This window comes from Paramisgurnus dabryanus, chromosome 19 (assembly GCF_030506205.2).
Source record: "Paramisgurnus dabryanus chromosome 19, PD_genome_1.1, whole genome shotgun sequence".
NCBI classification, from domain to species: domain Eukaryota; kingdom Metazoa; phylum Chordata; class Actinopteri; order Cypriniformes; family Cobitidae; genus Paramisgurnus; species Paramisgurnus dabryanus.
The window spans coordinates 19,241,875-19,267,483 of record NC_133355.1 but is presented as its reverse complement, the minus strand read 5'-3'; the positions used below and the strand labels follow the sequence as shown (position 1 = coordinate 19,267,483).

General features: G+C 44.6%; 2 protein-coding genes across 2 annotated transcripts in view; one reads left to right on the top strand and one right to left on the bottom strand.

Moving 5' to 3' along the window:
* Positions 1-25,609, top strand: part of gjb9b (gap junction protein beta 9b) — a 97,133-nt gene that overhangs the window by 59,887 nt on the left and 11,637 nt on the right. The gene's annotated exons all lie outside the window — the stretch shown is intronic.
* LOC141281082 (uncharacterized) lies at positions 12,744-17,400 on the bottom strand. Its single transcript, XM_073812775.1, has 2 exons — positions 16,311-17,400; positions 12,744-14,995 (listed from the first exon to the last, which is right to left on the bottom strand). The coding sequence occupies exon 2, from the start codon at positions 14,443-14,445 to the stop codon at positions 13,507-13,509; it is 939 nt and encodes a 312-aa protein (XP_073668876.1). The 5' UTR covers positions 14,446-14,995; positions 16,311-17,400; the 3' UTR covers positions 12,744-13,506.

Here is a 25,609-nt window from a genome sequence, read left to right as displayed (position 1 = left end):
AGAATAAGGAAAAAATATGTTCACCTTTGAAACCACTTTGCGGTTCATTGGAATACATTTACAATTGTAACATAAAGGGCCCTATCTTGCACCCAGCGCAATTGACTTTGTCAGTGACGCATGTATCATTCGTATTTTGCACCGGCCCACAGCAGGTTTTTCCCTCCATAGACGCACATCGGCAAACTAGGGAATGAACTTGCGCTCCCTGGGCGGTTCAGCGTAAAAAAAGAGGCGTGTTCCGGCGCAAACCATCCCTGATGCTATTTTACAGTTTCAAAAACAATTGCTCCACTGACTAGAAAAAACTAGTCTAAAGTCAGTGGCGCGTTGCGCGTTGTTCATTATGCTATTTTAAGGGCGCATGCTTGACCATAATGTATAGCGTGCACAACGTGCACACACTTTGCTTATCTAATCTACACAGATGCAACAGTTATTTTTTGCAAATCATAAATTGTTACAAAAAATATTAACACATGAGATAAGGGAAATCATTGTGGTAAGCATTGTGTAGTTTTTATTTATTGTGTGGCTGCGTTAAAAAAAATATCATGCAAATAACGATTAAAATATTTTCATTAGTTTGTTGTGTGGCTGTATTACGTTTATTTTATGTAAATAATTATTAAAATGTTTTCATAAAAACCTTAATGTATGGGAACTGGATTTGTAAGTGTACTTTGGGGTTGGACTGCTTGCGTTTCTTGGCTTTCAGCAGTGAGGGTGGACGCAGCAATGTCCTCTGCTGGCGTCTGTGTAGAGGCAGATCCACCTCACGTTACACGGCGTGGCCGATTTATGCTGGCAATCTTGGGATTCCCCCGTCTCCTGACATCATTGTAGCGCTTGCGGCGCAACGTCCTGGGGATGCCAGCTGAAGAGACAATTGCGGCTATTTCCTCCCACGCCTGTTTAACTGACGCTGATTTGGGTGGATTTCTCCCATCCCCATACAAAACAACTTCTCTGTTTTTGACTGCTCTTACATGAACGTGGGTCTCCGTGGCTGTGAACCGCTCCTGGCGTGCGCCTGGGAAATCCGTCATAATAATAGCAACCCGCCATGGAACTTGCGCCCTTGCGTTTAAAGGGAATGTTGGATGACGTTCTGATTGGTTTATTTGACGTTACGCCCAAACCACACCTATGAATAATGAACCTAATTCAGACCAACCCATTATTGATTTGCGCCTGGCGCAAGAGTTATTTCTCCCGCCAAGAAAATAGCAACAGCGCCCAAGATCCGCCCACAAAGTCACATGCGCTTTGCGCTTCGCACTTGCATTTAAGATCGTTAAAATAGGGCCCAAACTGTCATTGTTTGAATTCATTCCTTCCACAGTTATTCATAATCAAATTGATTAGGATGCAGAATTGGAATTTAAATGGTGCCAAATGTATACAAACATTTTACATATTAGGACTTTTTTAAAGGGGACCATCCCAGTGCACCTTTTGTACCTTTATTTTGGAGAGTGTAGAAGACCAAATGTAGCTGTTGGGCTGCTCCAAACATACCAGTACCAGTGCCAGTTCTCGTGTAGGCTTCACTGTATAAACTAGGCCTCGACTGCTTATGGATGGAGTCTTGTAGATAAGTTAATATATAGTTAAAGAAAGCAACAGCATGCTTTTATGAGACAAATTATCAGGTATTTTTAGATGAAGAAAAAACAGGTTAGAACTGTCACTGCAGTTAGAAACAAAATAAGACTTTGATCAAAAGATGATTTTAGACAGCAGGGACGACAGGCTGGATAATGCTTAATTCTTGCTTAATTTTTAAAAGAAGCCAATTCCAACTCTTCATGAGATGGAATGTTTATAGAAATAACAAGAATGGGAACACATCACATTTTTATGTGTGGCATTTATGAGGCAAACATTGACAATCATCTAATTTTTTTTGTCAATAACTGGTATGATGTACATGAATGGCTTGGTAATATTTGACCCATAATGGATAAATATTGGACAGAACATGCTGGGTTAAAAATGACACAATGTTGGGTTGTTGTTATAAGCCAGCAGTTGGGTTAAAACAACCCAGCATTAGGTCAATTTTAACCCAGCGGTGTGTTCTGTCCAATATTTACCCCATTATGGGTCAAAAATACATTTTTAGTGTATGATTACTAAACATTTAATTAAGCAGAGATAGCCTTCAAAAGGATCAACAAGATAAGAACTGAGTCGTGCATGTAAAGGATTATTTTTGCAATTGTATATGCTTTTCTGAAATATAGTCAGTGACTGACCTTTCAATTGCAGTATATTTTTTTCCAGAGCTATAAGGTACACTGTCAGTAAAAATTTTACAAAACAGCTGTAAAACTGAAATGTCTTACTCTCTTTCTTTATAAAAGAGTAAAAAGTATAGCAGGTTAAGTATACTTATAAGTATCCAAATGTTTTGTGCATTAAAACCCCAAAACACACAGGAAGATAAAATAAGTTATTCTACAGCTGTGGTAAAACTGTAGCCTGGTCCAACCAGACTCTCGTACATTCATTTCATTTGTACAGAGTCTGGCCACGCTCCATTGCAAGCGTTACTTCCGTAAAGGAGGGTCCTCTGTAGAAGTTTAAAATTCAGGATCTGCCCATAGTTACTCAGGATCTGCCAGAGCCAATCGCTAACGTGTGGTCGTGACGTATATCATGCGCCGAAACCGGCCGGAAACAACAAGTCCGAATAATCAGACCAACAAAACTTAAAAAACTGGTTCTTGCTCCGGCTTTAACTTCTGTATATTCGGCAGTTTTGCAACAACGGAACGAATAGCTTTTCTCACGTCTTTCTCTGCTGCCATTACTGAACTACAACTAAAACTGACGCACAACCTCAACGTCATCGTTCTTAGCCACCCAGTGGCAGAGCTAGACTTTTAAAACAGGGGTGGCAAAGGGGTGGCGAGGTATTATTTTGGGGGGTCAATATACAAAGTGTTCAAGTACACTGTATATAGATTAAATTAAAGTTGTTTATTTTCCAAAATGTACACAATTATATATGTATTAAGTATACAGCAAAAATAGAACAACTGGGATCTGTTTGGACCTGATCTGCACCAGACTTTTGCTTCTTTAGAAAGAAGTTGGTAATATCGTCCCTATAGTTACACACCTCATGAAGAAACCAAAATTTTGAACAATTTGCTTGTTATTATTTACCATAAGTACACCGTTACTAATAATACAAATATTAAAATAATACACTACGACAAAATCTGAGTATATTGAGGTCTAGCCTATTTGACAACACAAGGAAAATTGCTTACAGACATCTAGACATGTTATGTTAAGGGAGGAGGGAACTAGTTTCCGTTAACTTTAATGTACTTATGTAAATAGACTTCTGTCCCTCACATTAAGCTATGGAATGGCTTCAGATGACTTTGTGAAATTATAATCCAACCCTCTCAGACCCAAGTCACCCAAACTGACGTTTAAAAAGCGTGAGGCGCCGAAAAGCGCGCTGTTTACAACCCTGTTCTATATCCAAGGTCGTTTTATTAAGTTCATTATGCTGCATTACACGTGACAATATGAATAAGCCTACCCGATTGTTGCTGAACATTTGCTAACGACAAGTTTTTTATTGTTTTAAGCATCTTCACGCAGGCGTGACAGTATTAGTCAGTTTCACAAGACTAGTAATGCTCATTGAAGTATTAATGCTAAGCACTACAGTGCAATGTCTTCCTTACTTCCCGTTAAAACAGTACTTCGTTTAATTTAATACCAATAAAAGCCGTACATACCAACAAAACGCTCTTCGTCGATCATGTGCGTGTTGGCGCGTTATGTTTTGGAGTACGAGCTGCGTGTCAGCTTAACCAATAGGCTTTTTCGACGTCATGCGGCGCCGCGAGAATAGACAGCTGCATTACGTCAAAGTACCACGAGAGTGATTCGCGAAATCATACGGAGGAGTTTGCTTTTAAATCGCTCTCGCGGAACTTTGACATCATCCGGCAGTCGGTTCTTGCGGCGCCGCATGAAGTCGAACAAGCGTAATGAAAAGATAGCAGCAAAACCACGCTTGTGCGTGCTGCGTAGGATGCATTCACGTCCGCTGGGAGATCTGAGAAATGTTCGTAAAAATCAAACAAAGTAATGTTTTCAGCGGGGTGGCAACAGGGGTGGCAAGGACTTCGTCTGGGGTGGCAATTGCCACCCCAAATAGCCCTCTGGCTCCGCCACTGTAGCCACCCCCCTCTGTTCGCTGATTGGACCTGCAGATTTTTGCAGGAGAAAACGAAACTCTACACAGCAGTCCCAGATGTAGTACTGAAGCGAAATGAAAATTAAGCAGAAGCACATAGGAGGGCGGAGCCAGGCTAGTAAAACTGCTCTTATTTAATAAACTATACACTTAAACTATACACATTTAATGTGTTGAAATAAAAAAATTAAAATTGACTCTTAAAGCCAGGTTAAATATTGCTTTTTTGTTCACCTCCTGCTAAACTAGGGAAAATATACAATATAAGTTTGGCTAGGTACAGTTAAAATAAAACTACTGCTAACCACAATTTTTACTGCTGCTTCGGAAGATTTTGTTTCAGCATTGAAAGTGTTAAACCTATCAATTCAAGAATAGCATGAAATTAAACACCTCTCAGAATATCCACAGTTCAGTCACAAATGTAATTAGTAGAATAGTTACTAAGGTTTATTCATGTTGTTTATTATCTTTGAATGGTGGTCTACTCACCCCTACCCAACCATTTTGTATCACTTAATCACTGTTTCACACATATTTCGTTTTTACCTCTAGATGTTACAAGCATATTACTGCTGTACCAACTCCACCACCCCTCTCATTTCCTAAAGCAACATGTTAAATTTGAGTCATGTCTAACAAAATCATATAATCACATGTCATAAAATAGCTGATAATGAAAATCATTTTTGAGCCACATTATAAAAAAGGCTCTCCTTTAAAGGCACACATGATTCATTTGTTTCGGAAAAGGTCTGCAAAGGTAATTAAAACAGTGACACTTTTGCTATGATGAACTTGTACAAATTTTTTCAGTGCATGGCTTGAGGGATGATATGAATGTCTGTGTACAGAGCTGGCCAGTTGGATATCATTCTTCGCTTTAGTTATATGTCCTTACGCTCATTTAATTTAGCCAGAGAATATTTATGGATCATGAATATTTCCGAGATTTTCGCCTGGAGTCAGCATCAAAGTCATTTATGGTCATAATCTTTTGGACGCTACTTTAAATTACATCGCTTTTTCATTGCTCTGTAAAATGGATTACAAACCAAGACAATTGCACTTAGGCTGCAGTGAAACTTACTTCGGTATTTTGATTCATTATGCAATTATACAGATGAAAGCAGAATATATATTTTTTAACATAAAATTGTTAATTTTTAAAACAGGCAACCGATGGCTTTGTATCTTGAAATTACTCTGCATTTTTTAAATGTACACTTTTATTGTGGGAGATATGCGACAATTTGCGTGTTTCTGTATCTAAAACAGGTGTCTTTACCGTTTTTTTGGGACAATGACGTCTTGATGAGCAGGGACCCCCTAATACTAAATGTGTAAAACAGAGCTTTTAAGTAAGCAGTCAGGTACGAGATGCTGCTTTAGCATAGTAAAGCACAACTATTGGCCAATCAGAATCAAGGACTGGAACTAACTGTTTCACTTTACACTTTCATTGCCCTTTATTTATTCTTCAACTGAATGCTTTGTAAAAGATGATTTTGTAAGAATAAAATAATATTTTCTTGATCTCAAGATTTTTTACTTGCTTCCACTGATCAGTACTGTAACTAGCAGTTCAATCTGCACCGCGGTTATGAGACTCTGAGAATGATCCAATCACATGAGGTCAAAAACATAAAAAACAATATTGATTTGCTAACAACAAAAGTGGGAGGGTGGCTTTGAAACAAGCCAATTAGAGTTCATCCTCAAGTCACATGCTTTTAACAAATGTACTGACCTACACACTCTTTTGGGTTTCGCCCCAGAAACACACATATATGACACACACACACAACAAACTCAGTTAAGATTTTTTTTAAATAAATGATAACATGACTAACAGTGAAATAGTACAACTAAATGATTTTAATTTGTATAAATTTGCACTATATATTTAACTTTTTGGTAACATGTTAAAGTATACTCTCTGGCCATCTTTAAGGGTGCGGCGCCCCAGTGCCACCTATTGACCATCCGCCACTTAAGGTTACAACCTTGTTGCAACGAGTTACCAGTTACACACAACCTTTCCCCATTTTTCAATAGTTTTAAGTGGACTTATTTTACTTTATATTAAAAGGGATTTTTCTTTGTGGTAATCGACATTATGGCACATACGCTATCGACTGAGCTTAACTTACATTAAATCTTATTTTCCAAGGATTTCTGCCAGTGTTTGTGTCACCACCAGGGGCTGGCTGGTTTAAACTAAAGCCACGCCCCTTTGCAACTCCCACCTCGAGGAGGTCCCCAAAGCCAACCCAATGACCAGACAAACACGGGAACAGGTAAGTAAAATTTAAAACAAACTTTATTTAGTTTAAATATTTAAAAGAACTGGGAATTTGGGGTAAGGGGAAATTAAAACTAATAGGTCTCTTCTTCTCCCTCCAGGGAGACTGCAGCCACGGGCAGACAGGCCAAGGACAACAGGGGTGCCAACCACCATAAGCCGGGGGAGAAAGGGAAACGTCAGGCTCCGGCCTGAACCCTGCTAACCGTGGCGCCCTCCTTCTTCCGTCCTGGAGGCAGAATAATTTTGGTGTGACTGGTAAGGAGGATCTCCACTGTCGGTGTACCCTTCCTCGGGTCGGCAGGGGGTCCTCGCCCCACGTGCCTTTGCGTTCCCTGTCGTACGTCCGCCCACGTTCTCCTTGTGCCCCACAGATAGTCGCTGTGACACAAAAGCACTGTTAGCTTACACTTAGGGTGTTTCTCACCGGCTCTGCTGCTTGCAGCTCTCTGGGTAGGTATCACGTTCACAGTTTGCTCTTCAATGATTCACTCTCGTTCTGTTCTCTCTCCACAGGTGGCCGCTAGAACACAAAGGCACTGTTACTGAGACTTCGGGTAATTCTCACCGGCTCTGCTGCTTACAGCTTTCTGGGTAGGTATCACGTTCACAGTTTGCTCTTCAATGATTCACTCTCGTTCTGCTCTCTCTCCACAGGTGGCCGCTAGGACACAAAGACACTGTTACTGAGACTTCGAGTATTTCTCACCGGCTCTGCTGTTTACAGCTTCCAGGGTAGGTATCACGTTCACAGTTTGCTCTTCAATGATTCACTCTCGTTCTGCTCTCTCTCCACAGGTGGCCGCTAGAACACAAAGACACTGTCACTGAGACTTAGAGTATTTCTCACCGGCTCTGCTGTTTACAGCTTTCTGGGTAGGTATCACGTTCACAGGTTGCTCTTCAATGATTCACTCTCGTTCTGCTCTCTCTCCACAGGTGGCCGTTAGAACACGGAGACACTGTTACTGAGACTTCGAGTATTTCTCACCGGCTCTGCTGTTTACAGCTTTCTGGGTAGGTATCACGTTCACAGGTGGCTCTTCAATGATTCACTCTCGTTCTGCTCTCTCTCCACAGGTGGCCGCTAGAACACAAAGGCACTGTTGCTGAGACTTCGAGTATTTCTCACCGGCTCTGCTGTTTACAGCTTTCTGGGTAGGTATCACGTTCACAGTTTGCTCTTCAATGATTCACTCTCGTTCTGTTCCCTCTCCACAGGTGGCCGCTAGAACACAAAGACACTGTTACTGAGACTTCGAGTATTTCTCACCGGCTCTGCTGTTTACAGCTTTCTGGGTAGGTATCACGTTCACAGGTGGCTCTTCAATGATTCACTCTCGTTCTGTTCTCTCTCCACAGGTGGCCGCTAGAACACAAAGACACTGTTACTGAGACTTCGAGTATTTCTCACCGGCTCTGCTGTTTACAGCTTTCTGGGTAGGTATCACGTTCACAGGTGGCTCTTCAATGATTCACTCTCGTTCTGCTCTCTCTCCACAGGTGGCCGCTAGAACACAAAGACACTGTTACTGAGACTTCGAGTATTTCTCACCGGCCCTGCTGTTTACAGCTTTCTGGGTAGGTATCACGTTCACAGGTGGCTCTTCAATGATTCACTCTCGTTCTGCTCTCTCTCCACAAGTGGCCGCTAGAACACAACGACACTGTTACTGAGACTTCGAGTATTTCTCACCGGCTCTGCTGCTTACAGCTTTCTGGGTAAGTATGGTTCTCCTCCGTAGGTCAGCAGAGGGGCGAAGGTCACACACCACCTCACCGGGTCGAGCGCTGCCCTATCTCCAATGCCCATAGGCCGATCGATTCCTAGACGGGGGCGCCCTTTTCGTAGAGACCACGGGGCGGCGGACCCTTTCGCCTCTGACTCTGCGACAAAACAGACACAGGTAAGTTCACACCACGAATGTTTCCAATGGTTTACTCACGGTCACGGACAGCTCTTAGTCTGCGTCTCCTCGTACTCCAAACAGCACACTATTTATAGTAACAGTGGTTTCTGTAGTCGTTGGCCTCTCCGTCCTCTGCCCAGTGGAAGAAAATGGATGATGCGGGGCTTCGTCTACAAGACACACAGCAACCCACAGCAATACACAGCACCACTCCAAACGTGAAAAAGATTTATTACACAGTCTCACTCACCACACTATAAGTGCACCACAACAAGGGAAGCGCCCGGTGTCCTCCACTGCGCTTGGGCTACGATAAGGCGATGGGAAATACGACCACAATAAGTCTCGTTGCGGTGGCTGTTTGAAGTTGGACTTCTCACGGCTCGCCCACCACACTCTTATAGGGGTAGGGCCGCCCTCCTTCTCCTGGAGGTTTCCAATAGTTATACAAGTTAACTTTTGCCAGTTACTCCACACAAAAAGGGTATACTCACGGCGAATAGCCTTTGTTTACGTTGTACCAGAAGGTCAATTTTCTTCCTGCTTTACTCCTTCAGTATTGATTAGAACAAGTTCCTTTCGACCCATAGGATTTTCCTGTTTACTCCAGCAGCTCCACAATCAAGACTGCAACGAGAGAGAGAGAGAGAACCACAGACAGCCACCACGTCCAAAAACGAGCACAGCTCCGTTTCCCAGCACACACTAAGCACACCTAACTGCGTTCTAACTGTGCTTTATATACTCCTCTTTGTACTATAATCATCCAATTGCCCGGCGATCTCTTCAACTAGGCGCAGCTGTGCCCAATCGGCTGATTACAGCCTCCGTGAATCTGCCGGATGTCCGGTGTTTCCGTTTTCCGGTCTGGACGGAAACATCCGGGCGGAACCAAACTTCCTCAACTTTTGGTTCCGCCCTGAAAGATCGTCACCCCGTGACATCCTCCCCCGCCAATGCATTCCAGTCCCTGGAATGCCTTTGAGTAGTCCACTCACCGTAACGGGAAGGGGGTCGGCCTCGATTCTCCCGTTGGGAGCGCCTCACAGGGGAGTCAGGTTCGGCGGGCTCGGGCACAACCTCAGGTTGTCCTTGGGCGGCCGGGGGTTCGGCTGGCGCTGGTACCGGCTCTGCTTGTCTCTGGGCGGCCGGGGGTTCAACTGGCTCAGGTGCTAGCTCTGGCTCTCCTGGGGCGGCCGGGGGTGGTGCTGCCACGGGTAGGCCTGGTACCACAGCCCATCCTTCCATCCAGGGGGCCGTCGGTGCCGGTTCTGCCACTACCTCCTTCGCGACCTCGGGAAAATTTGGGCAAGGGCGAATCATGTTTCGGTGCACCACACGTTCCGGGCCGGCCTTTCCTTCCGGCCGGATGGTATACACCGGCTGTCCCGGCCTCTGTTGCCTGCAGACTACGTACGGGATGGGCTCCCAACGGTCACTCAGCTTTCCTTTGCCTTGCCGCCGATTGTCTCGTACCAAGACTCTCTCTCCTGGCAACAAGGGGGCGTCCCGGGCCGTCCGGTCGTACAGCCGCTTGTTCTTTTCCCCTGTAGCCCGTATCTTCTGGGATACCTGCTCGTAAGCAAAGTGTAGCCGTTGGTGATGGCGCCCCGCCCATTCCGTCACGCTCCCTTCCTCTTGGCCAGCGGCCACTCCCAAGACCAGGTCCGTGGGCATCCGCACATGTCTGCCGAACATCAGATAAGTGGGGGCATACCCCGTCGTACTATGAACGCTGTTATTATAAGCTTGCAAAAGATTCAGTAGAGCACTCACCCAATCGCTCTGCTTCCGTTGGTCCAGGGTCCCTAGGAGCCCCAACAGGGTCTGATTAAACCTCTCACAACAGCCATTTCCTTGAGGGTGATACGACGTCGTATGGGTCTTCGTACACCCATACAGCTGGCATAATTCTCGGATCACCTTGGATTCGAAATTTGCCCCTTGGTCTGAGTGCAGGAACTCTGGACATCCGAACGTTTGGAAGACGTGCCGCCATAGAGCCGTTGCGGTGGTGTTTGCCGTCTGATCAAGGGTGGGAACTGCCCATGCGTATTTTGTAAACAGGTCGGTGATTACTAAGATGTTCGGATAGCGGTCCTGTGGCCGGCCCAGTGTCAGGAAATCCATTGCCATGATGTGGAGGGGGGCTTTGGCATGTATGGGCACCATCGGCGCTCGAGCCTCTCGTCGAGATTTAAACAACATACACCTGGGGCAAGCTTGGACCAAGCTGCGTACTGACGCTTCCAGCCCCGGCCAGTAGAAAAACCTGCGCAGCAGCGATACTGTCCGTTCCTGTCCCTGGTGCCCCAGCTGATCATGATAGGCGGACACCAAGGCTGCTGCTTGATCGGCGGGCACCACGATCTGGCGCACCTCTTCGTCCAGTTTTGGGTCACTAACCTTCCGGCAAAGCACCCCTTCCTGTAGTTCCAACTTGTCCCACTGTCCCAGCAGTCTTTTTCCCGTCTCTGTTTGGGTCAGCCTCTCAGACGATGTCGGCCGTCGGCCCTGCTCCACCCACATCTTTACCTGACACACATCCTGATCCTGGGCCTGCCTCGCTTTCCACCGACAGGGGTCCCAGCCCCAATTCTCCGGTACCGCCTCCTGCTGGCCTCCGGGGGCCTCCACGGCCCCTATCAGATAGCCCTCCCTCTGGCTTTCTTCTTCCTTGCCTCCCCGGCAACCGGGGTGGTCCGCCTCTGGCAATCGGGACAAGGCGTCCGCGTTCGTGTGTTCTCGCCCAGGCCGATACTGCAGTCGATACTCGAAATTGGCAAGTTGTGCCACCCAGCGCTGCTCCACAGCTCCCAACTTCGCTGTCTGTAAATGTACCAGAGGATTATTGTCTGTAATCACCGTTACCTTAGCACCCCAGAGGTAGTCCTTAAACTTCTCGCTCAGGGCCCACTTCAGGGCCAGCAGTTCCAGTTTAAACGAGCTGTAGTTGGCATCGTTCTTCTCAGCTGGGTGGAGGCTTCGGCTTGCATAAGCAATCACCCGTTCTGTTCCCGCTTGTCGTTGGGCCAAGACCGCCCCCAACCCCAGGTTGCTAGCGTCTGTATACAAGATAAATGGTTGAGTAAAGTCTGCATAAGCTAAGATAGGAGCCTGTAACAATTCCTGTTTCAGTCTCTGAAATGCCCCCTCACAGGACTCATCCCAGTCAATCGGGGGTGATCCCCGTCCCCGGTTCCGCCCTGTACCGACCAGTAGCTGGTTAAGTGGCTTAGCGATCTTGGAAAAATCTTTGATGAACCGTCTGTAGTATCCCACAAACCCCAGAAATGAACGTACTTGCCTCACAGTCTTGGGCGCACTCCAATATCTCACTGCAGAGACTTTCCCAGGGTCTACAGCCACCCCAGCAGCGCTGACCACGTGACCCAGGAACTGGACCTCTCGCCTCAGCAGATGGCATTTATCGGGTTGCAACTTCAGTCCATATTTCTCCATTGCCTGGAAAACCTCCTCGAGGTGCCGGAGGTGGGAATCGAAATCTGGGGAGTACACAATTACATCATCTAGATATACCAAGACTGACTCCATTAACTGACCTCCCAAACAGCGCTGCATCAGGCGTTGGAACGTGGCTGGGGCGTTGCAGAGCCCGAAGGGCATCCGTTCCCACTCGAATAGTCCAAACGGGGTCGTGAAAGCGGTCTTCTCCCTATCGGCCTTGGCCACTGGCACCTGCCAATACCCACTGGCCAGATCCAGAGTGGAGTACCATGCAGACCGCGTGAGACCCGCAAGGGAGTCTTCGATCCGGGGTAGGGGAAAAGCGTCTTTCTTAGTCACCAGGTTGAGCTTACGATAGTCCACACAAAACCTCCAAGCTCCCGACTTCTTCTGCACCAGTACGATGGGGGCTGCCCATGGGCTACTGCTTTCCCGGACGATGCCCCGCCCCAGCATACCCTGCAATAGTGAGCGTACCTCTGTATACAAAGTGGGTGGGATCGGCCGGTACCTCTCCCTGCTGGGTCCTGCATCTCCAGTCGGGATATGATGTTCTACCACCTTAGTGCATCCGTAATCCTCCTCGTGTCTTGCAAACACATGTTGCCATTTCTGAAGGAGGGCTTGGAGTCTTTGTGTCTGCGCCTGTTCCAGCTTTTCCCCTTGCAGGGACTCACCTGCCAGGTGTCTCGGCACGTCCCTCTCCCCGTTGTTCGAAGGCGCTTCCATCTGCGTCAGGGCCACCTCGATGACAGTGGGGCACACCTGACGGAACTTAACATCTCTCTCTTCCCTCACCTTATGGGGTGCAACCCCCGTGAGTCGGGCCAGCCGCTGGTGTCGGTGTAAGTGTACTGGGTAGGGATGGTCATTTCGAACCTTTACAGGGACCCTCCCCCGGTGGACCGCCGCTAGGCCTCGTGCTACTTCCACTTGGGGGCAATCAGCGTGGGGTTCAACCAATACCCACTCTTCGGGGCCAACTCCTCGGGGGGCCACTCTCACCCACACCATGGCCTCACTCCTAGGGGGGATAGATAAAGCATAGCGACACATCACTCTTCCTACCTCTTCCCGGCCTCTACGGACCTGGGTCATCTGGACCCGACGACAGTCGGCGACCACTCGCTCCCATAGGGGCCTCTCAACAGGGGAGATCCTAGGGCCGGGCCTAGCCCGAAATAACTCCTCCCAACACTCGGAGAGCACGTTCATCCCTAGTAGGGCTCGGTGGACTCCCAAACACCTGTCTTCCACGATGATCACCCCTTTTTGGGGAACTAACACCCCGTGCACTTCTAAGTCCGTCAGCCGATAGCCAATGTAAGGAATCTCTAAGCCGTTGGCGCCCCGCAACGTCAGCCAGGGGGCCTCTCCTCCTTGGGTTCTCTGCTTCCCGAATACTTCCTGCGAGAGACTTTCGGCAAACAATGTCACTTGAGAGCCTGTATCTACCAGGCACTGTACTGTCTTGCCACATACCTTCACCTCCGCCGTTGGGCTATGCCCCACCATCTGGCCTCTTGAATTATCACGTCTTTCCGGGTCTCCTCGAGGGGTCCCGGCCACACGACCCACTGTGGCCGGTCGTCCTAAAAACCCCCTTCCGATGCCCTGCGGGGCCCACACTGACGGCTATAATGCCCTGGTTCTCCACAACGATTGCAGATTGGCCGCCCTTGGTCATCCCACTCAAAGCGGGGCCGGTTAAAACGGTTCGGGCGCCCCGGTGGCTCTCGGCCCCTCTCAGAGTAGACTCGCTCTCGGGGTGCCGGCCTCGGTTCCTCTTGCGCCCTACCTTGACGAAGTTCTCCCAGAAGAGCCTTAGATAGTTCCGACATCTGCTCTCGGACATCTTTCAACAATTCTACTCTGAGGGCTTGCTTCCAATCTGCGTGTTCAGGTGGTGCTGCGGTGTTCCCACTTACGGCTGCACATACAGGGGTTCCACTTACTTCGACCTCATCGCCTTCCAAGGCCAGCGCCTCCTTCTTTAGGTCCTCAAAGGTGAGCCCGGAGTCCCGTCGAAACTGGACCCTCAGACTTTGTCTCACGGGGCCCTCTTTCATCCCCAGGAGGAACTGGTCGCGTAACAAGGTCTCTCCGTCTCCTAGCCCATGGTCTCGTCGGGCCTGCAGGCGAGTGAACTGCTCTCGCAGCCGGAGGGCAAAAGCTCTAATAGGTTGTCGGGGGCCTTGCTTACAATTAAAAAATTGTGAACGGAGGACAGCTACGGGGGTATGGTCGCCATATTGTTCAGTAAGGAACTGGAACACAGTCTGGGCGGTGGCTCGGATTGCTTCGGGGGCGGCTTGTACCTCTCGCCGTGCTTCTCCCTCTAGGGAGTTCAACACAAACTGGAGCCGCTGAGCGGCGCTAAGGCCCTGTAAGTCGGCCAAGTACTCTAATTGGGCCTTCCATTCGGTCAGTCGTACCTCCGACTCTGCTCCTCCGTATTTCTGGATCCATGGGCTTCCCATGATAATAGATGTGGCACGGGGTGGGGCTGCAGGCCCCGCGTTGTCAGTCATTGGGTGACCTTGGTTACTCAACTCGAGGTGGGACCCTGCCGACTACGCCAAAATCTGTCACCACCAGGGGCTGGCTGGTTTAAACTAAAGCCACGCCCCTTTGCAACTCCCACCTCGAGGAGGTCCCCAAAGCCAACCCAATGACCAGACAAACACGGGAACAGGTAAGTAAAATTTAAAACAAACTTTATTTAGTTTAAATATTTAAAAGAACTGGGAATTTGGGGTAAGGGGAAATTAAAACTAATAGGTCTCTTCTTCTCCCTCCAGGGAGACTGCAGCCACGGGCAGACAGGCCAAGGACAACAGGGGTGCCAACCACCATAAGCCGGGGGAGAAAGGGAAACGTCAGGCTCCGGCCTGAACCCTGCTAACCGTGGCGCCCTCCTTCTTCCGTCCTGGAGGCAGAATAATTTTGGTGTGACTGGTAAGGAGGATCTCCACTGTCGGTGTACCCTTCCTCGGGTCGGCAGGGGGTCCTCGCCCCACGTGCCTTTGCGTTCCCTGTCGTACGTCCGCCCACGTTCTCCTTGTGCCCCACAGATAGTCGCTGTGACACAAAAGCACTGTTAGCTTACACTTAGGGTGTTTCTCACCGGCTCTGCTGCTTGCAGCTCTCTGGGTAGGTATCACGTTCACAGTTTGCTCTTCAATGATTCACTCTCGTTCTGTTCTCTCTCCACAGGTGGCCGCTAGAACACAAAGGCACTGTTACTGAGACTTCGGGTAATTCTCACCGGCTCTGCTGCTTACAGCTTTCTGGGTAGGTATCACGTTCACAGTTTGCTCTTCAATGATTCACTCTCGTTCTGCTCTCTCTCCACAGGTGGCCGCTAGGACACAAAGACACTGTTACTGAGACTTCGAGTATTTCTCACCGGCTCTGCTGTTTACAGCTTCCAGGGTAGGTATCACGTTCACAGTTTGCTCTTCAATGATTCACTCTCGTTCTGCTCTCTCTCCACAGGTGGCCGCTAGAACACAAAGACACTGTCACTGAGACTTAGAGTATTTCTCACCGGCTCTGCTGTTTACAGCTTTCTGGGTAGGTATCACGTTCACAGGTTGCTCTTCAATGATTCACTCTCGTTCTGCTCTCTCTCCACAGGTGGCCGTTAGAACACGGAGATACTGTTACTGAGACTTCGAGTATTTCTCACCGGCTCTGCTGTTTACAGCTTTCTGGGTAGGTATCACGTTCACAGGTGGCTCTTCAATGATTCACTCTCGTTCTGCTCTCTCTCCACAGGTGGCCGCTAGAACACAAAGGCACTGTTGCTGAGACTTCGAGTATTTCTCACCGGCTCTGCTGTTTACAGCTTTCTGGGTAGGTATCACGTTCACAGTTTGCTCTTCAATGATTCACTCTCGTTCTGTTCCCTCTCCACAGGTGGCCGCTAGAACACAAAGACACTGTTACTGAGACTTCGAGTATTTCTCACCGGCTCTGCTGTTTACAGCTTTCTGGGTAGGTATCACGTTCACAGGTGGCTCTTCAATGATTCACTCTCGTTCTGTTCTCTCTCCACAGGTGGCCGCTAGAACACAAAGACACTGTTACTGAGACTTCGAGTATTTCTCACCGGCTCTGCTGTTTACAGCTTTCTGGGTAGGTATCACGTTCACAGGTGGCTCTTCAATGATTCACTCTCGTTCTGCTCTCTCTCCACAGGTGGCCGCTAGAACACAAAGACACTGTTACTGAGACTTCGAGTATTTCTCACCGGCCCTGCTGTTTACAGCTTTCTGGGTAGGTATCACGTTCACAGGTGGCTCTTCAATGATTCACTCTCGTTCTGCTCTCTCTCCACAAGTGGCCGCTAGAACACAACGACACTGTTACTGAGACTTCGAGTATTTCTCACCGGCTCTGCTGCTTACAGCTTTCTGGGTAAGTATGGTTCTCCTCCGTAGGTCAGCAGAGGGGCGAAGGTCACACACCACCTCACCGGGTCGAGCGCTGCCCTATCTCCAATGCCCATAGGCCGATCGATTCCTAGACGGGGGCGCCCTTTTCGTAGAGACCACGGGGCGGCGGACCCTTTCGCCTCTGACTCTGCGACAAAACAGACACAGGTAAGTTCACACCACGAATGTTTCCAATGGTTTACTCACGGTCACGGACAGCTCTTAGTCTGCGTCTCCTCGTACTCCAAACAGCACACTATTTATAGTAACAGTGGTTTCTGTAGTCGTTGGCCTCTCCGTCCTCTGCCCAGTGGAAGAAAATGGATGATGCGGGGCTTCGTCTACAAGACACACAGCAACCCACAGCAATACACAGCACCACTCCAAACGTGAAAAAGATTTATTACACAGTCTCACTCACCACACTATAAGTGCACCACAACAAGGGAAGCGCCCGGTGTCCTCCACTGCGCTTGGGCTACGATAAGGCGATGGGAAATACGACCACAATAAGTCTCGTTGCGGTGGCTGTTTGAAGTTGGACTTCTCACGGCTCGCCCACCACACTCTTATAGGGGTAGGGCCGCCCTCCTTCTCCTGGAGGTTTCCAATAGTTATACAAGTTAACTTTTGCCAGTTACTCCACACAAAAAGGGTATACTCACGGCGAATAGCCTTTGTTTACGTTGTACCAGAAGGTCAATTTTCTTCCTGCTTTACTCCTTCAGTATTGATTAGAACAAGTTCCTTTCGACCCATAGGATTTTCCTGTTTACTCCAGCAGCTCCACAATCAAGACTGCAACGAGAGAGAGAGAGAGAACCACAGACAGCCACCACGTCCAAAAACGAGCACAGCTCCGTTTCCCAGCACACACTAAGCACACCTAACTGCGTTCTAACTGTGCTTTATATACTCCTCTTTGTACTATAATCATCCAATTGCCCGGCGATCTCTTCAACTAGGCGCAGCTGTGCCCAATCGGCTGATTACAGCCTCCGTGAATCTGCCGGATGTCCGGTGTTTCCGTTTTCCGGTCTGGACGGAAACATCCGGGCGGAACCAAACTTCCTCAACTTTTGGTTCCGCCCTGAAAGATCGTCACCCCGTGACATCTGCTGTATATAAAGGGCAATAGACAGCAGACATCACATGTCTTAAGAAGGAAAATAAGTGGAGGTGGATATAGATTACTGAGGGCCAGCAATTAAGACGTAGTGAGACAGGGGAGGGCCCGAGATCTCAATAAGAGCCTGCTGCTGTGTAATTACATACTCTATGCTTCTTATTGAGTTGATCTGAAGATCTCATGTCCATTGGATTTATGAGGGGGCAGCGTGGCACTAGGGGGCACTTGGAGGTAAAGACGACCCTGCTTAACAGCTGCGACCCTATTTATTCACAGCTGAATTTGTGATAATAGGTCTACGTCCCATAGGACTGCAATGAAACGCAGATAGGTGCAGACTGAAACACAATGGAACCTGTGTGATTATGCACATTCCCGAAAAATGCTGTCTCATCATCCTTGGGAATTGGTTGAGAAATCAAACACAGTGATGTTAGGTTCAGGCAGGTAGTCAAACTACCCACACATAAAAAGCACATACAGTAGAGGAGAAAAAGGGGTGTGGGAAGTGTGAAATAAAGCCGTGTCCTCGTTTCAAAGAGTGGTGTCTATTCCAAGACCTTTGCGTGGATGTTTGCGTGGTTTCATGTTGAGAGTTGGTTCCCGAAGGGTTTTCATGCCTCGTGCCCTTGATAGACCGCAGCCAAAGAGGCCTACGTGGTCCTGGACTTCACAGACACCAAGAAAGAAAAAAACTTTTGGCAGAGGTAGTTATAGACAGGAAGAGAGGCAGAGAAAAATGGGGTTTTGGGTAAAGATACAGCGTTAAAGGTAACAAGATTTGTAAGGGAGAGAAATGGAAGAGAGAGAGAGAGAGACAGGGGGAGGTCTCGGATGCAAGAGAAAAAAAATTATAGAGCCGAGTAATGTGAATCTCTTCTGTTATAATAACCTGCCTACGACTCCTGGTAGTAAGACCCTTGGCTTATCTCATCTTCAGCACAGAATAAAACCCATTTTTAAGAATTGAAACAATATAAAGAAAGGTTACCATGCCCAACATCCGTGACACCCCTAGTTAGAGGGAAGCAGAGAAGTAGCATAAAAATGCATAACACGCGTCTGTGCTAAGATCCCGTGTGTGCCGTACTGATTGCCGGGCAGCACGGAAGAGCAGGCGATATCACGCTGTCTCAAAGTAATCTAGAGCAACAGATGTACCGATGGATAATCATGTCCATAAAGCCATCACATTTTGCCAATTTATTTTATTACATAGGTCTTTCTTTTCTTTCTCATGTTTGTTTTATTTTTTTCTGGATTTCATCCGTTTTGACGTTGAAGTCTCTTTAGGCTAAACAGATTAAATCCAGTAATGACTCTCGACAGCCCGTGTGTACGTGAGTCACATATATTTAAGACTAAATGACAGTTTTGGCCGAAGCGTTCCTGCGATGCCATGTTAAGTGCCTTGTCTGGTCTCATCCAAGCTTTATATGGAGACTTGAAACCCTGTTGCCCCAGGGGAAGATGTTTAAGCAGTGAGATATGAGGGGGGGACTGGAGACCGTGGCTTGGATGCCTCTGCTCATCTATGCCCACAAGTTCTCAATCTCCTCTGCTAAGAGAGTTAGAAAAGAAAGTGCTATATGTGCCAAACAGCTCTAACGAACTGGCAAAGAGCTGCCAGGGCTGATAATTCTGCCCCTGAAGTGCAATTTCCATTCTGTAGCCATTGTCTTCAAAAACAAGTCAGATGAAAATGGTTTCAAACCAGCCAGAAATGCAACTGGCCACTCTGTTTAAAGAGCACCTATTGTCTAATTCACGTTTTTACATTTCCTTTAGTGTGTAAGTGTGTATTAGTACATGTTAACGATATGCAAAAGGCATAATTCCCAAAGTAAACAATGATGCGAGTTATTGTCTTAAGTGTAAATCTCTTTTCTTGGATTACAACAAACACACGGATTTTAGGCAATAGTTTACTTCCTGGAATTGGTGATGTAGACAAGACCAACATTATCATAATTCCTCTGGCTTCTGACAAACAGCCTGTAAATTAACTCCTGTTAGCAACCAAATCTTTCAAACATGATACTGTAAGGAGCGTCACGTTTATGGCTGACGTCAAAGGTATTAAAACCAATCACAACGTACAGATTAGCTGGACAATTAGGGAAACACAGAGCTTTTCAAATCCTTTCATTTCAGGAAGAGAGTGACATCTGGAACTACAAAAATGTACTGGATGTGGAAAATAATGTGTTTTTAAACCATAAACGACACAAGCACGTTATATAATACCAAATATACAAAATAGCGTTGTTTTAAGCAATGAAATAGGTGCTCTTTAAGACAAACAGGTTTGAAGAGGTTTCTGTGCACAAATATATATCTGTTGCAAATATGAATACAGAGTTGAAACACACTAATATTACAAAAGAGCATCCTATCAAAAAATGTAGTAGGGGAGAACCGGGGCAAAAGTAACCTGGGATGAAAGTAACAAAGCAAATTTCTCCCAGCCCTGATTTGCATCCCAAACTATGACAGCATCTTTAACACACAAACCCTAGACAGAGCTGACAAATATCACATTATTTACTCACCGTTTTCAGCGTGTAGATCCAGAAAGGTGTTTTCAACCATGATAATTAAATTCCTTTTTCATTTTTCATTTCATGAGTTACAATACTGATCAATCTACAGGTTATTTAGTGCTCTAACAGATCCTGAAGTTTGACTTCACAGAGTTTTTCAAAATAAAAGTAAATCCAGTTTAAATGTGAAGAGATCATGTCGGGACATAAGTAACACTTGTTACTTTTGTCCCACTGCTCATACTGTTGTATATGTTGATAAAATTGATTCTAATTATTCTAATTTGATTTAATTTCATTTTCATAGTGTTTAAACTGTTGAAAATGTTTTATTCTCAACTATTTACGTTTGTACGGTTGGTTGCTTTTGAAACATTTGATAAAACTAAAATTTAAAATAAAAAATGTAATTTCATTATTTTTTACAAAAGTTAAAAAAATGACAAAAAAGTTTGCAGTTACATATTAACGAGGTCATAGTCATGCATATTTAATAAAAACAAGTGTAACACAAAAATCTATCTGGTTTTGTTGTGTTACTTTCGTCTGCTGTCAGGGTCAAAAGTAACAATTCACAATCATGTTTAAAGTGAAATTATACAGAAGTAATTTGACATTTTTTTCTAAATTCCACCTTTTATTTATAGACCATAGTTGTGTGTTATTGACCACAGCAGAAATATATATCTTTAAAACATTATCTTTAAAAAATACGTTTTTCTATAAAGTGGAACTATTGCCCCTGCTTTTCACTTTGTAGTTTCCGTTCCACTAGCAATACCAAATACAATATTAAACCTATAGACCAGTTCAAATGATGTAAACAACACTGGTCCAGAAACACTTCCTGTTACAGTTTGTGACAGTTATTTTTTTATTTCACATATATTATTATCTTTAAGATGTTTGTTTAACTTCAGTTAATTCAGGTTTATATGTTCTGTTGGTTTATTTTATCCCAACGTTTATCTAGTGTTAAAAAACGGAAACAGGAAGTGCTTCTGGACCAGTGTTGTTTACATCTTTTGAAATGGTCTATACAGCAGGGTTCCCAAAATCTTACCCTGGAGGGCCGAAGCACTAGTTTAGGTCCAACCCTAATCAAACTTACCCACCTGTGGTTTTCTAGTGATCATGAAGACCTTGATTAGCTTGCTCAGGTGTGTTTGATCAGGGTTGGAACTAAACTCTGCAGTGCTCTGGCCCTCCAGGGTAAGATTTGGGGAACCCTGCTATACAGTAACAAGTGCTTCCGTAGGTAAAGCTTTGTGTTAGCAAAGGTCATGGGTTTGAATCCAAGGGATAAACAAATACTGAAAAAATGCTTGAATTTTGGTAAAAGTGTTTGTCAGATGTATAAACGTAAAATGACATATCTATTCCAAAGGTACACTTGGTTGTATCAGTGTTGCAATGATGTTACCTAATGGGGTTATTTTAATAAATGAATCAAAAAAGATTTGGACAGTGAATGTGCTATGGACAGAAGGCTTACTTCTGGCTATAGAACTAACAATACAATTTAAAGTGCAAACGAGTAATTTTATGGGGATACAAATAGTGTGATAATGACTTGTTATGTGATGTCACTTTATCTTACTGGTTTAACGGAAAGATTGGATAATTTTATATATATTATGTTTTCTTAAGTTACATTAAAAATTGCTTCTGAAAATTCTGTAACTCATTAATTACAGTTATCAAACTGCTTTATTATATGTTACTTATTAAATGTATGTACCCTAGTGCCTTATTACATAAATAAATGTATCACGAAAGGAATCATTTATGACGGGCCATGGAATTATTCGAAGATAATGCACACCCAAGGTTATTATGCACAACGCAAATAATTGAAATGACCAAAGTCAATTATTCTGCTTACAGTATAACACGGTTACCACAAACATTGATCTGATTGTTATTTTAAGACATTTGACAAGTCAGGTGTGCGTTTTACATAAAAATTCAACAGGCCCGTGGTATAATTCAAGATATTCAACAGCTTCTTTTTGTCTCATAATAAGTGACAACCAGACACTACCAGCAGTTTGGGTTAAAATGTATCATTATTTATGAGTATGTCTGGCAGCACAATGCAAGCATACCACTGAAAGCTGTTTGTCCTCTTAGGGAAAACACATGCAACTGCAGAGAACACAACAGACAATCTCAAGATGCCAGAAGGCAAACACAGCACAGGTTGTTTAAGGCAAAAGATCCACATGCTAATGATTTCAGCCAGGTCACCAGACATACAGCAAACGCTAGAGACCTGCTTCACCCTGAGAGGTATTATCACCTAAACATACTCATAGATGATATATGCTGGAGAAAATGTAACCTGCCTGTCTCCTACAAATGTCTTTTTTTTTCAAGTCAAGATGGTACATTTAAAATGGAGCAGTTGTGCTTAAGAAGAATCATATTAATTAAAGTAACTTTTTAACCCCTTAGGCATCACCTCAACCTATTGAGTGAAATTTACACTCTTAGAGCTATCAAACAATTTAAAGTTTTCATGATTGGATAAGAATTCACATGCAAAACACTGAAGTAAACATAGGCGTCCCGCTGGCGGGACAGTGACATTTAGCGGGACATAAATCATCGCTGCCCGATGAAATTCACGTATGTCCAAAACGGTTACTTTTCAGGAAGTGTAAAAACACTGTATTTCAAAAGCAGTTAAATGTAGCGTTGTCATACTTGGTATGACATCTTTACATGTAACCATATTCTGGCCAGTGTAATGATATAATCCACTTTTGACCAAAATTGAGTTTAAATGGACATACGTGCATATTTTACAGTAACAGTGGTCGATACGCGTTCTTCCAATCATTAATTAGAATGGCCAAGTTGCATTTCATATTGACAGATGAATACGCTCAGTTTATTAAATAGCCTACGTCTTAGTTTATTAAATACGCTTAGTTTATATAATATTAATTATAAATGTATTAAATGTCTCTTGCAAACTATGAAGGGACAATGAATCAATACACTGACATGGTAATTCTAGACAGATACTTTGTTTGCACAGTCCTACCGTAATTTTGTCAATCCTAGACGTACGTCTGGCGTCAGAGGGAAAATGTTTACCTCGATGAAGGAAAGTCATTGTCTCACCAGGCTATGTTTATTCGGCTATCCAGTGCTGAGCTTCGATGAAACTTCACGAGACCGGCGAGATGCTTCCACAGGGCGGGAGATAAGCGGCGTGATTGACAGCTTTGACACCAAATGGATATACATGAAAATCAGATGACATGATTTCACAACTTTTCATTGGACATTTAGATAAGTGAAGCATACTGTATACGAAAATGATCCTGGACATTCAATCTGTCGAAAAATCTCAAAATCGGCAAAATAGACATCAACAGCGACAAAATGTTTTTTCATAAATAAATTAATTACTCTCCCTACATAATTCATTTTATAAAACACTGTTAAAATGTCTATTCTAGAGGCTTAGACCTTTCCAACGATATATAGTTTGTAGTGATAGATTAAAATTTACATCAACAAGTGTCCCGTATTCGGGACGGCGGCGCTTAACAGGTTTTAAGTTAATCCAACTTTCACTTTTTATAGTGTATAACAAGGATGAATTGAGTAAAAAGCAAATAAAGCAAACCAAACTTAATATCAATATTAGTTCATTCTACAAAGTGTAAAAATGTAACCAATTAGTTGCTTTGAAGTAACTTCGTCCAGTATAATTTATTTAGCAGGTTAAGCCCATGGCTACTGAAAAACCCAAGTGGCACGGGTGCTAACATCAAACGAAATGTTTTATTTTATGATTTCTCCTCCAGCTGAAATGCGAGAAAGCTCATTAAAACATCTACATATGACTATAAGTGAAAAACATTAGAGCTAATTAATCGGTTGACAACAAGTCCTTTATACATTCTTGAAGTCATAACTTTGACCTCATCTCTTTTGAAGACTCGGAAGGACCCAAAACTGGGTTGTAAAAGTGTGTTACATCAACTTCTTTAAGAAATTGAATGTTTTGGACAGAAGAGTGATATTTCATGGCTCCCAACCCATGCTGCAAGCAACCTAAGTCTATGACTCTTTAAGAAGTATACTACTTCCACCTCCAGCAATAAGAAAGGCGCCTCCGGATGCAGACTGCAGGCTTCTGTCTCAACTAATCAATCTGCATGGTAAGCAGTGTTTTAGGCTATTAGGACAAGCTGCACTCATCCGTGGCTGGAAACCTCAGGAGCGAGATCAACAATCAGCAGGTCCTAAGTGTTCACTGTAAAATAAAAGAACAAGAGGTCTCTAAAAAGACCAACCCATAGCACCAAAGGAAGGTTTGTCGATTAATTAATCCTGTTTAAAGAACTTTGAAATCTGTAGAAGTGTAGGGTAATGTGCCGTGCAGACCTATTGCTAAATTAATAAATGTAAATAATGTAATGATTGGTTGCTGTTAAAGCCAAAATTATGCACCACCTTCTATTTTAAATGAAAGATTCACCCAAATATGAAACATCTCATATAATGTACTCACCCCATGCCGTTACAAATGTTTATGACTTAATTTTGTCAGTTAAACACAAAGAAAATAAGTCATATACGTCTGGGATGGCATAAGGGTGAGTGTAGCATTTTATCAGAGGATATTTATATTTGGGAGAATTACTCGCTTAAAGACAATATGTGAATCAAATCATTTTGAGAAATAATACAAATCTTTACCAAAACTCTAAAAAGTGTGAACTATTATCTTTGGCTTTTCTTTGGGTGTTTATGGATCAGAATAAGAAGATGCTGTGATTGTGGGTTAGTGGCTTTTTTCTGCATTTTCATATAATCCTGGTGGTTGAAGCCAGAACATCCTTTTATCTGATGCTGCCAGTGCAGGTGGGATCAATAACATCTTGGACTGAGACTGTGAGACAGTTCCTGGATCACAGCCTCTTTCTTCTCTAACTCCTATTGATCTTCATTACTTCCACTGGACCTTGATGTCTTTCCCAAACCCTGACCAGCCTCTGCAACGCAGCATGTCTGTCCCACAAAGTTAACTTCATAATACACCAGTGATTCATATTGTGATCATTGTGCGAATAAATATTGTTACATTAAGAAATATCACTGTGTGTTGACTCTACAATTCATAAAACCAAATATATTGGATATAACAAGATTAAGCACTGCTATTATATGAATAGGGGACATTGCAACGCCACCTTATACTGTATGGTGCCGCTTTATAGTTAAAAGGACCAATCATCCACCGGTAAAGACTGAGGATTCTCTAAGGGAGGGGCTTGCCAACCTGTGCGCATGCAAATGACATCACAAAGGCGATTTTAACACAATTTAAACATAAGAAACAAAAGTTATGGTACAGTTGATGTCAGGTTTAATTGTTGGCCAGAAATATTTTGTTAAATTGTGATTTTATCTGTCTGGTAGATAGGACTTGATAGTCTTGCATGACTAAAATATCTGCCTGGAAGTGCTGTAAACATGGGCGCCTAGTGGCATGACTTACCTATATTTGTATATTGTTGTCACATGATGCTTGTTTTCTTGGATTTACTTTTGGCATTTT

Bases quoted from the DNA above. Each gene is read 5' to 3' on its own strand.
- LOC141281082 (XM_073812775.1), bottom strand. From the start codon at position 14,445: ATGACTGACAACGCGGGGCCTGCAGCCCCACCCCGTGCCACATCTATT.